The 13,380-nt window shown below is 41.1% G+C and overlaps 1 protein-coding gene across 1 annotated transcript in view; it reads left to right on the top strand.

Moving 5' to 3' along the window:
- XRCC5 (X-ray repair cross complementing 5) overlaps positions 1–13,380 on the top strand; it is a gene marked incomplete in the record, with an annotated part of 114,905 nt that overhangs the window by 57,665 nt on the left and 43,860 nt on the right. Inside the window, 2 exon segments of the mRNA XM_027775315.1 lie at positions 1,129–1,325; positions 11,153–11,246. Of these exon segments, the coding sequence (XP_027631116.1) occupies positions 1,129–1,325; positions 11,153–11,246 (291 nt within the window).

Raw genomic sequence — 13,380 nt, 5'->3', positions numbered from 1 at the left:
AAGACAGAGGGACAAAGGGAGCGGTAAGCCCAGAACCAGGGACGCAAATATCTTTAGCATGTGATGGAACCAGGAGGAGCCCAGCAGCGGGGTTGTCAGTGAGGAGAGTGGCAGGCCATGAGATGAAGGAGGCATCAGGGCCACCTCATGTAGGAGGACTTCCTTGGATGGGTGAAGAGCTCGTGCTCAGGTGACTTGATCTGCGGTAGAACAGTGAAGGCAAATGCTGAGAGAGTATTGGCAGGTGATTCTGGCAGGCCGGGAAAGAAGTGGTGGTGCTGGAGCTGGAATGATCATGGGGCTGGGGAAGGGTAGGCAGACTTGTAGAGAAAAATAAGAGCTCAGCACTCTCAGGAGCTGGGAGACAGCTCAGTGTCCTCACCTCTTCACATGAGTTTCTGGCACTCACTGAGCATGGGATCTCCTCTTTAACCACCGTACTTTATTGTCTAGGATTAAGTGAGAGAGAAACCCACAGTATGATTAAGGGATAATAATGAAAAAGTTATAATCCCAGATTGTCAGAAACTCTTGGAATTACGTGTTATAGGGAACTTTGTGTATTCTCCCAAATAGTTAAAATAGTGACTTTTTAAAAATAAAATAAAGCTCCTTCCCAGGAGGTCTAAACTGGGATATGTCTTTACAGTTATTTTTATTTATTTATTTATTTATTTATTTATTTATTTATTTATTTATTTATATTTATTTATTTGTAAGTGCTAGAGGGTACATGCACTCATCAGAGAGAGGGAGAAAGCTTAATGGGCATGGACTTGCCACAATCCCTTCTGCTCCATTTCTTCATCCTGGTGCGATTTAGGGTATGCACACACACATGCCCTGTGTGTTTTTCAAGTCGCCAGGCCAGGATTTGAACCATGGTTAGCCATGTGGGATTAGCTCCTTAATCACTATACTGTTGGATTGGCCCTACAATTGATTTTCAACCTTATTAATGTCTTGGTAACAAAAGTGGCTCTGGGCCAACCTTCTTTGCTGTCTTTTATATGTAGTATAAATCACATAGCCCTTCCCAAAAGGATGGAAGATCCCTGATCAGAAAATGTAAAGAAGCCACATATGATTTCTCTATCTATATTAAAATTTTTATACCTTTTTCAACAGTGTCTGCTGTACAGAGCTTTCCATCCCCAGGAGCCTCTGCCCCCAATTCCGCAGCATATTGTAACTATGTTGGATCCCCCTGCTGAGGTGACAGCAAAATGTCAGGATTCTCTCTCTAAGATAAAGACCCTTTTCCCTCTGACGGAAGCTGTCAAGACAAAGGATCAAGTAACTGCTCAGGACATTTTCCAAGACAAGTAAGTACTCTGTGTAGTTGCATTTAATGTGGGGATAGTCTTGGAGCAGTTCTGGAATTGACGTGTTGTGTAGGGGGTCTGTGGAATTTCTAAGGTGTAAGGAAGAAACCTTTTGATATTTGACCCTCACATTGAAAGACTGGCTTCTCATATCTGTGTGTTACAATCACATCTTGTCCCTGCTGTTCACCTGGGATTTAGAGCTACCTCTGGGTTGTTGACATTTTGATCAGCATCAAATTTTTGATTAATTATACATAGAGACACTAAAAGAAAGTTTTTGAGTATCTAAACTAAATTTTACCATTTTTTAAGGGTAAAGCCTGGGGATGAGAGGAGAGAATTGGAATGAGTTTACTTATTTACTTATTTTAAAAATTTTTTCATTGGGAAGGTTAGGTGTTCAGAACACTGGTGAGATTTTGGAAGGAAAAGTGAGGAGAGGGAAAAATTCAGCCCTTCCTTAGCTGTTCTGTTAGTATGTCAGTGATGTACTTGGCTGTGCCATTAGGGAGGTATTTGTTGCTTAAGGATTGCAAAGTGCTTTTCGTTTGATCCTTAAATCAAGCTTATAGGATGCTGTTCAGTCTTTCCCCCTTATCAGATTCTATTGAAAATCTGTTTCAATTTCTATCCAAAACAAAAATAAACCTGAAGAAATTATTCCTGATTATCCGGAATCTTTTGGGTACATAACATTAATTTTGTCAGGTTGAGGAAAACTGGCTATTGATGACTTTTTTCCTCAAACCTAAACAATTTATTCAATTGTTCAGGCTGCATTTTTTTTAAGGTTTTTGCCATAGGGCACATGCACTCACCAGAGAGACAGAGACAGAGAGAAGGGGGAAAGTGAGAAATCACTCCCAAGGGGGAATGGCTACTCCACAATCCTTTCTCCTCCATTCTCCTGGAACTCTGGGCATGCATGCACATGTACCTGGCATGATTTTAAAGCCGCCAGGTCCAGGACTGGAACTGCAGTCAGCCATGTGGGAATCCAGCACTTTAACCACTATGCCATCTTCTGGCCCCTTCAGATACAGTTTTAGACTGATTTTTTTTTTCCAACTTTTTTAAGAGGTTTTTGCCTTAGGGCATGTGCCCTCACAGGAGAGACAGTGAGAGGGAAATTGTGAAATCACCCCCCTTCCCCCCCACCCCGGGAGGATGGCCATACCGCAGTCCCTTCTGTTCCGTTTTCCTCCCAGGATCTTGGGCATGCACACTCACATGCCCGACATGATTTTCAAGCCACCAGGTCTAAGATTTAAAACCATGATCAGCCATGTGCAAGTCCAGTGAAATCTACCACATGCTGGCCCCTGTACTATGACTTCTCTTTCCTTTTGATGATCTCCCCAAAGCTGACAAAGTATAGCAGAGGCATATTGAGTAGTTTCCAGAAATCTTCACAGATTTCTGTGAATTGTTAATGTAGTGAATTATCCAAATTGAATAGGATGTTGTGAGTTTTCTATGGCTTTCTAGAGATTTACACCTTTAAATTTGTTAGAATTGGGGGAAAAACATACATTTAACAGATCCTATTGTACTTTTCTAGCACATATTTGAGAGGTTTACATTGTAGTCTAGCATGCCTTCTACACAGGAAGACTTCCCTAAAAATGCACTTTCTTTCTGCTCTCCTCAACTGCATATAGGTCTCTGGCTTCATATTTTGAAAGAGTACAATAAAAGTCTGCAGCTTTTCTCCTCATAACACCTTGCTCTAGTCTCACTGCAATCACAGGCCTCCTCCCTCTCTGTATTAAAGCTCCAGTTTGTGAGCTTGATTATCTTCTGGTGTTGTGGGAAAGAAATGGGCCGGTTCCCCTCCTCCATTTGATTAAAATGTAAATTAGCTGTTTAAAAAAACACACCACAGAGACCAGGGAGGCTGCTGCTCTGTGACCTGATCTCTGCTGTGATTACACCTTCAGCTCTAGTCCTGCCACCGGCGGTCTGTTCTGTCCTGTCCGGAAGCTTGTTGTGCTGGACTTCTCTGCTCCCATAATTGCGACACAGCCGAGTAGCATGGGGCCCAAGAATGATCTCATTCACACACACCTACTCACACTCCTATTCTCTACCCTTGCTGCTCAGAAACCTTAGTTTTTAAGAACTACAGAAATGATGCATTTAGCAAGTACTTACTAAGCACGTCTTGTATTTAAGAAGAATGACTCAGTCTCTCTGCAAGGTTTTTAAAACTCTCAGTTTTTATGGTAAGGCCCCAATCAGCTTTAGAGGTAGTTTCCCTCAGGGGGAAAAAAGTCAAACAGCTGTGTTTTTGTGGCTATTCAGCATCCCCGTATGCAGAGAATATAGTTCCAATGGAGGGGTGAGGGGCTGAGACTGAGGAATGGGCAGGTGACAACTCACAAGTACCTAAGACAAAGTCCTGAGCTGGGAATTACTAATTTTCATTCCACCTTTGTCACTCTTTTTTTTTTTTTTTTTTTTTTTTAGGGGTTTTTGTAGCTATAGGGCTCGCCAGAGAGAGACAAAGAGACAGAAAGCAGGAAATCACCCCCCAGGGGGGATGGCCACGCCGCAATCCCTTCTCCTACATTCTCCTCTCAGGATCTTGGGCACGCACGCACACGCACCCAGCGTGAGTTTTAAGCCACCGGGTCCAGGACTTGAACCGCGGTCGACTACATGGGAGTCCAGCGACATAGCCATTATGCTAACTGCTGGTGCCCAGCTTTGTCACTCTTAATCTAATTTTGGTTAAATAATTTTACCTTTATGAGATTATCTCCATCTAAAAATAGCCTCAATCCAGGAGATACTCTAACAATGAAGTCACAGATACTAGAGTACTTTGAGTTGTCTGGAGAGAAGGCAGGAGTCCAAACCCAAAGCAGTACTAATATCATTATCAATTATAATATTGAACATTTTTGAAGGTCTGCTATGTGTCTTGGATTTATTGAATATCTGGTGTTGGAAGTGGTTTCTTCATCTCAAGAAGATAAGAGACCACTTGATGTTGTAGTCTAAAATGTACTAGTTATTACTCTTATCATATAAAAGCATTGCTTCCCTTAATGTTGACATACACTTTTAAAAGAAAATGTTATCTCTTCATAGCGAATTTGCATGAGAATGAGGACATTTGAAGTCTAGCCCTTGTGCAGCTAACACATATGTGCTGTTGATTTCTTTTTGCTTCTGTGCAGATAGTCTAAAGTTTTCTGTTCTTTTTTAAAAATTTTTTTTCTTTATTTATGATAAAGCACTGCACACGTAAACAAGGTAGAGATAGAGATTACCCGCCATAGGTCTGGTCGTACCACGATCCCCCTCCTCCAGTCCTCCAGCTAATCACACCTTGAGCACCTGTGTGTGAGCCTAGCATGTTGGCTGATCAGGCCAGGAATTTGAACCATAGATGCCATGGGATTGGGTTTCTCTAGAGCAACCAATACCATGGTGCCGTAGAATAAGCCCCAAAGTTTTCTTTTTCAAGATCTCTACCTCTCCCTCCCACCAGAGCCTCTCATCTAGCTGTTGATTAAGACTTGAGAGTCCCTAGTCAGCCGGTGTGGGTCGTAGGTATGTAGTGTGACTTTAGGTTCAGGGTGCTTCCCCTCTCTAATCCTCCATGTTTTTATGGGTAAATGAGGACAACAGGAATATCTGTCTCAGAGAGTTGTCATAGAGGTTAACTGAGTAGGATGTGCCGCTCACGGTTTTCTCTAGAATACAGCATAGTGCTTAGCACCTAGTAAGAGCACAGTGCTTCTGGGTAAAGGATTTAAAAAAAAAAAAAAAAAACCTGGTCATGTCCCTGGCAACAGTGATAGTAGTGATGATTTCATAGAGAAAATAGAGACTAGTAGGTGGGAACACCTTGATTGTTTTGGTCCATCTTATCTAAAAGCATCTATTTTTCTCAGCTACCTTTACTGTATTGTTTCAGTGGAATAGGGTACCTCATCCTGCCCAAAGTTAGTGCCTTTACCTGAGGTCCCTTCTGCATCTAGTACCTTAGTTCCACTAATAATTGCTTCCCCCTTTTTGTATTTTCAGGTGCTCCTCTATCAGCTCCTTTCCTCCTTATGTTAACATTTTATTTTTCTAGAGGTTTTTGCCGTAGGGTGTGTGTGTTCACGGGAGAGACAGAGATAATGAAAGATAAAATGAGAAATCTGCCGCCTAGGCGGGTGACCACACTGCAATCCCTTCTCTTTCCAGGATCTTGGGCACGTATACACATGCACCTGGCGTGAGTTTCAAGCCACCAGGTTTGGGACTTGAACTATACTTGACCATGTGGGAGTCCAGCAACATAACCGCTACACCATCTGCTGGTCCAAACCTTTCATCTGAGACAAAATAAAGTAATTCCCCTAGCTTGCTCTCTCTAATCACTCACTACCTGTTATAAATTACTAATAAGATTATTATTTTTCCTTCCATAGGCCAGGCTTACTGGAAAAATCTCATTGGGATTTTGGGCACACAGGAACATACACCTCACCACATTTTTCAAGCTGCCAGGTCCTGAACTCAAATCACGTAGTTGACTGTGTGGGCTTCACATCCCTTAGCCGCTAGGCTACAGGACTGGCCCTCTTTCTCCTATGCTCTGTCCAGACCTGTCTCATGCTGTTATTCTCCATTTCATTGAATGATATCTCATTGTCTAGGAGTTGTCCCTTGCTTTTTGCTTTCCATATCTAATGGATTTGCAGAGTTGTATATAATTTACCTCAAGTCCACCCCTTTCATTTCAGGTTAGTATAGTAGCTAATAGCATTGATTTGGGAGTCAGATTCGGACCTAAACCCAAGCATTTCCCTTTCATTGTGGTTGAAATTGGCCAGTGGCTCTGTGTGGAATGGCAGTAACAGATACCTGCCTTTCAGGAGGCTGGAGAGGAAGGTGGTTAAGAGTGCAGGACTAGGTCACAGACTGGCCCAGCAGTAAAGTGTGACACTCTGCAAGGCAGTCCCCCCATTCAAGTCTGGAGACCTCTGTAATGAGCCAGGCATGTGTTTTCCTGTGATACAGAGCTGGCTGAGGGCTGAGAGTAGATCACAGCATCAAGGCGCTGTTAGGGGTCCTGCTTGTTTTCTCTCACTCCAGGGAAGAAGTATACTTTGAAAACTTAAAAAAAAAAAAAAAAAAAAAAAGAGGGGGGGAGGGTTGCCCCATAGTACAGTGGTTAAAAGCTGTGTGAAAGAAACTGGGTCCCATGTGACCGTGGCTTGAATCCTGGTCACAACAGCTTAAAAAATATGCCATGTTCATGTACCCTAGTGCCCACAATCTTGACAAGATGGAGAAATGGGGGGAAAGGGATTGCAGTTTGACCATGCCACATTGGAGGGTGCTCTCTCTCTCTTTTTTCTCCCTCTCTCCCTCCTCCGCACTCTTACTTTTTCTCTGGCAAATGCACATACTCTCTGAAGTAAATGTAATTTAGAATAAGGAAAAAAGAATACAAGATTAGTTCTGACACCCCTTACTGTGTACTGTGGACAAGGGTCAAACCCTTTTGCATTTTGGTTTACTCATCTGTAAAAAGCAGTGGATAGTAGCTCATTTACAGGCGTCTTGCAAAGTCTGAGTGAGCTCATTTAAATGGGCTTAGCACATGGTAAGCACTAAAAAGAAAGGTTGGCTCTTATTAGGATCATCCACTACCATTCCTTTCATGTACGTCTTCTCATTTGAGCCTGCTTTATGGAGATAACCTCTTAACTGATTTCCCACACTCCAGTCTTATCCCTTTCTAATCTGTTTTGCTACCTGAGTAATTTAAACTCATACACTGTCTCACACAAACAGATCTAATCACATCACTTCCTCACTTAAAAATGTTAATGCTGTGATTCTTTATCTTTTAGTGTTTGTGATAGACCTATTTTATATTAGAAAAGAAAAACTGAACCCTCTCCCTACAAAAATGCCCTACTGTACCAATATTTCAAGTTTTGAATATAATTTCAGTTAGTTTTATAGATTCCTTGACTCCATTCTTGGACTGGTGAAAAACCTTTGTTTTAATGGTTTCCCATTCGGCGTAAATTCAAAGTCTATTACACAATCGAGAAAATCCTGCTAAGAAGCATCTATCCATAATCTAGCCACCTAGAAAAAAACATTTTCTTTCCTTATTTTTTATGCCTATAATTTATATATATTTTTTTAGCCTCATCTCTTACTACTTCCCAGCTTGCACCAGCTCAGTATAACTCATTGTTATCTTCTGAAAAGAATATGCTGCCTGCCACGATATTTTGTTAGTTGTGTGCTTATAGATTTATCTTGTTTATTTAGCTGAATGTTTTAAGATGTTGATTGTGTATTAATTTTTGAATATCTAGAGTTTAGAGTCTAGCGTAGTAGCTGACATGTAAGTATTAAAATGTTTAGCCAAGCAAATGAATTATAAAATTCATACTGTTTGTGAAAGAAAATGAGAAATGGGGAAACAAACTACCCATGGCCCCACCTCCTAAGTGCAGCAGCTGTTAACATTTGTACATCTGCTATGTTTTGTGTGGATCATTTCTAAGTTCTAGAACTTAGTGCCATATAGGTAATCTAGGAATGAGAGTCTTTTTCCTTTCCCACTTACAGACATTATGAGTTTAATATATGCAAAATTCCTAATAATGCTATTAAATTATTTGATCTTGAGGATATTAACCATGTCAAATTTTCACTACTTTCTACTTTCATCTGGGATTGCTTTTACCCACCCTACCTAGAATTGGTACACGTGTTTCTTTTCCCTGGCTTATTTAAATCTTACTTTGAAACGTTTAAGAAATTCTTTGTGTGATTCAACTTTGTATTCCAACAAAATTCTTCATAGTGCTTTGTAAGAAGATGTAAATGCTTCTCAAGGCCAGTAAATAAGTTAGTTAGTATTTTTTTTAAAGAATCATTTATTTGCAGGCCGGCAGGTGGTGTGGTAGTTAAAAGCACAGGATTGCCACAGGACTGACCACTGTTTGAGTCCTAGACCTGGCAGCTTGCTTTCTCACTTTCCCTTTCTCTCTCTGTCTCTTTCTGGTCAAAATAAAAAATAATAATTACAAATGGAGTTAAATAGATAAATATTTTTAAAATAATAATAATTATTTATTTGGGGCCAGCAGATCTCCTTGTGGTTACATTGTAGAACTCACATGGCCATCCATGGTTCAAGTCCCAGATGCAGTGGCTTGGAACTCATACCAAGTGTGTGTGCGGGCATGTCCAGGATCCCAAGAGGAGAATGGGGAAAGGATTGTGGTGTGGCTATCTCCCCGGGGTGATTTCGGGGGTGATTTCTCACTTTCCCTCTCACTGTCTCTGTCTCTCTCTCTCTGGAGAGCACACGTGCCCTAAGGCCAAAAAGAAAACCTCTAAAATTTTTTTTATTTATTGTTTAATTTTATTTGTAATTATTATTGTTGTTGTTATTTTTTTATTTGACCAGAGAGAGAGAAAGAATGTAAGAAAGCAAGCCACCAGGTCCAGGCCTCCAACTGCAGTCTGCCATGTGAAAATCCAGCATTTTAATTACCATGCCACCTGCTGGCCCCTAGTTCATATTTTGGAAGACAATAGTTGATATACTAATGGTCCTTCTCATCATACTATTTTCCTAAGGAGCAAACTGAAGCTCAGCAGGGACCATAACTAACTAGACTCTAGATACACACTGTACACCTTCAAGAACGTGTAAGATTTCAGAGCTGGTCAGTGGCAAAATTGAGACTAGAATCCAGGTCTTTTGTCTCCAAGTCTTCAGCAGTACCATGTTGTCTGTCTTTTGGGGGAGAATTGGCAAAGGTGAACTAAAGTAGCTGTCTGCAACCTTTATCAAAAAATTAACTCTATGAGGTGTAGTGGTTAAGATGCTGGATTCCCACCTGGCCAACTATGGTTCGAGTCCCAGCCTTGGTGGCTTGAAAATCATGCTGGGTACATGTGCATGTATGCCCAGAATCCCAGGAAAAATATGGAGGAAAAGGGCATGGTCATCTACCCTGGGGGTGAATTTTCATTTTCTTTCTCACTGTCTCACTCTGTCTCTCTGGCAAGCACATGTGCCCTATGGCAGAAACCTTAAAAAAAAATGAACTCCTAATGGAATTTGATTCTTGAGTTTGTGCATTTTTTCATGTTCACCATCAAGTCTCTGTGTACTTATTTTTTATTCTATGAAGAAAGAGCTCTGGATGACTTAACCCCCTTTAGTGTTTCCTGGTCCCTGTCGTTCTTGAGTTCTGCCTATCTCTCTGTTTCTCAAAGGGAAAAAGGTTAGTGGTCAATGGAAAAGATGAAGAGTAACAAAACTTCTCATTCATGTAAGGGGAGGTGTAATGATTACATTAGTCTGTTCACTTACTTGTAAGAAAGAGGAACTCATTATTAAAATACCACTGAGTATGTCAGTTTGTGCTTTATTTTTCTTTGCCCAATCCTCATTGTCCGAAGGTTGAGGTTTCAGGGGTGGAGAGGGTAGGAAATGAGCATATGTTTAGAAATACTAGTATTAAAAATTGCTAAAAGAGTCAATTTTAAGTGTTCTCACCACAGAAAATGATCGGGCATGTGAGGCAATGCATATATTGATTTCTCCATTCCATGGCCTATACATATTTTAAAACATGTTGTATGTGATCAGTGTATACAAATTTTGTCAGTTAAATTAATTCATGAATTAAAAATTTAAAAAGAAATACTAGATCTTCGTGACAGTTGCTTTTGCCCTCAGATTGATTATTTCTCTGAGAGAAAAATCTTCATGTATTTATGTTCAGCAGCTTCCAGGAGATTATGGGCAGAGTCTTGAATTTGACATTCTTCTTTGCAATTAACTTAACCTCCTTTTGACTTTAAGGCAGGCTATTAAAGCCAACATGTTACTCGAGGCAAGATGTTCGATACACTTTCCTGGAGTCATCTCTTCCGCAGCACACAGATGCTACTAGATGCTGTTAGCACTTTGCCCCTAACAGAATTAGGTTTATAAAAGAACATGTGAAAAGTTTTCTTTTGGAAGTGTTTGTTCACAGTGTAGGGCTTCTCTAAGAGAAAGCTCTTGCATATTTAATTAAGGATTTTCTAGCAAGTTCTGCTAGTTGTAAGTAGAAGCTTATAAAGCTCTCACATCCACAGTGAAGGAGACAGATTATTAGGCACAAAGGTCTTCTCTGTATCTGGGAAGATAATAGCTATCAATTCTGAGACAGAAGCATGCAAATAATATCTGAAGGGCAAATGGATTTGTTACTTAAATGTTAAGTTTCCATTACCTGTGCTTGTGGTTCCATCTTTCGTGAAGACTTTGTGGTGTGACTGCCAATTATGGTTTCTGTGCTGCTGTGGAACAAAACCAGGGCTGCTCTAGGCTGGGCTGTCAGGAGCCCTGAGACTGGGACGGGGAAGTGTGCTGTGATAAAGAAGGACTAATTGCTGCTGGGTTTTTTTTTTTTTTTTTAAGAGATTTTCACTATAGGGCGTGTGCACTCGCCAGACAGACAGAGAGAGACATTAGAGACAGAAAGCGAGAAATCACCCCCCAGGGGGGATGGTCACGCCGCAATCCCTTCTCCTCCATTCTCCTCTCGGGATCTTGGGCACGCACGCACACGCGCCCGGCGTGAGTTTTAAGCCACCAGGTCTGGGACGCGAACCGCGGTCAACTACGTGGGAGTCCAGCGACATAGCCTTTACGCTAACTGCTGGTTCCCGTTTATTTTTCATTCTTGGAAAATAAGTTTACATTTATCATATTGCCAATTTTTGTTTGTGTATTATTTATCTTGTTTTAAGAGGAAAAAAAAACAAAAAACTTTTTTTTTTTTTAGCCATGAAGAAGGACCCACTGCTAAAAAGTGCAAGACTGAGGAAGGGGAGACCCCATTTAGTGTCTCCAGCCTGGCAGAAGGCAATGTTACCAGAGTAAGCAGAGCTCTTTCAATGGGGAGAGGGGGCTGAGGGAGGTTGCATCATTTATTGTTAGCCCATGAATTTACTGCTTCATCTAGTCATCTCAACATAAATCATAAAAGCCTATCTCATGCTACTGCTTTTCTTCAAGTAATTATTCTAGGTGAATTATAGAGAATGATCTATTGGCTTGCCAGAAAAGTCATGAAGCATTTTTGCATAGAAAAACATTGAAAATAGGACTTTTTTGACCCAACGTATGATATAGAATATAGAGACCTCTGTGTACTATTTAGAACATGGAACACCCCAGTGGTAGTAGCACTTTTTAAGTTTCTTTCTTGAGAGAGAGAGAAAGAAGCGAGGGGGGAGGGAGGAAGATTAGAGAGAAGTGGACAGGAGCAATAGAGATCAGTGCTCACAACAGGTTCTCCTACCGTGGTCCCCGCTGCCCCCTGGCCTCTCATCCAGCCAGGATTGTGTGCAGGAGTACCTGCTGTTTAAGGTCGGCCTGGGAACTGAACTCCAGTATCTTTATGACTGCTAGCACTGCAGAGTGTTGCATGACCATCATGCCACCATGGCTGGGCCTCAGTTGTAGTATTTTTTGGTAGATTTTGTTGTTGTCATTGGCTCCACTTTGCAGCATTCTGTTTAGTCAAAATGATAGTATCAGTGTGGGGGGAAGTGAGTAAATGATACAAGCCTTACTCTTCAAGTACATAAAATTTAAAATAATCCAATTCTATCTGTTTTTTTAAAATATGACTTTAGATTAGGATTCACAAGTTTAGAATTTTCCTGAACCAACTATATTTTGACACTTTCAATCTTTTATATTTAATGTTTTATGTTTTTGAAGATTGCTCATATGGCCTTATTTTACATAAATGAATCTTAATTCTTAGCCCTTATTAGCAAAGTACACCAGGAAGAATATCAGTACCAAAGTCATGCCTTTCTTCTCACCCCAATAGAACTGCTCAGAAAACTTGGATGTCTAAAATTTGGATTAGATTTGGATGTTTTATAGTAAGGGGGGGTGTGTGTCATGATCTTACAATATTTGTTTTGAGAGCTTTTCTACTTGGTATACCAGAGCAAACTGGAAACTTTAGTGCTAAAGGCATAAATAGGAACCCTATCCTCTCTCCCCTGAGTGGAGAGATACTTAGGCCGTGTTAGGATGGAGGCGGGCAGTTAAAGACACAGATGATCAGAAAGTGCCATACAGTGTGGCGGAGGGTTCCACCTCGGAACCTTTCCTACAAAGCACTGTAGCGTGTGTTTTTATATCTACTTTGACTTTTTGAGGGCATATTCAGCTTGGGCATATTTGTGTATTCTCTCCAAACTAAGTAATGTACAAAGTGCCAAGAGGGCAGTAGTAGGAGTTCCCCAAAAAAGCACAGTTCAGCAAATCAAGCATCAAGCTGCTATATCTTTTTTATTATCCTTTTTCTTTTTTAGAAGTTTTTGCCTTAGAGTGTGTGTGCTTGCCTGAGAGAGAGAAAGAGACAGTGAGAGGAAAAGTGAGAAATCACCCCCCAAGGGGGATGGCCATGTTGCAGTCCCTTCTCCATTTTCCTCCCGGGATCTTGGGCATACACACACACACACACACACACACACACGGCGTGAGTTTGAAGCTACTGGGTGCAGGACTCAAACCACAGTTGGCTAGGAGGGAGTCCAGCAACATAACCACTAAGCCACCTGCTGGCCCCGCAAGCTGTTATTTCTGATGCTATCTTAGTGGAGCAAATATGTTTTAAATAGAGCCCACTCTGCAGACTCCTGCCTTTCATAATTGGCTGAGTGTCAGGGTGAATAGATAACCTGTACCACATAACGCCTTCAAGCTGGCTGACTGATGGCTCGGGTTGTAATACTTCTGAGCCCTCTGAAAAAAGTCACTCTACATAAAGAAAGGTGAATGCAGGCATAGAGAGCAACTGTTGTGCTACTGGAGGCTGCTAGCTTTTCACAAAGCTCGAGAAATGAAAATGAATAGAAAAGGCCTTCTCTTTGTCTTTGGTTTTATATAAATATACTTAATACAGTAAGCCATCTTGTGTTACCTGGGGTGCTGCCAAAATGGGAAGTGACCTGTAGGTTTATTGTCTCTGGGTATATTCTAGGTTGG

This window comes from Tupaia chinensis, unplaced genomic scaffold, assembly GCF_000334495.1.
Source record: "Tupaia chinensis unplaced genomic scaffold, TupChi_1.0 Scaffold000542_1, whole genome shotgun sequence".
Lineage (NCBI taxonomy): Eukaryota > Metazoa > Chordata > Mammalia > Scandentia > Tupaiidae > Tupaia > Tupaia belangeri.
The sequence above is the reverse complement of the archived record's forward strand: the minus strand, read 5'-3'. Positions and strand labels throughout refer to the sequence as shown.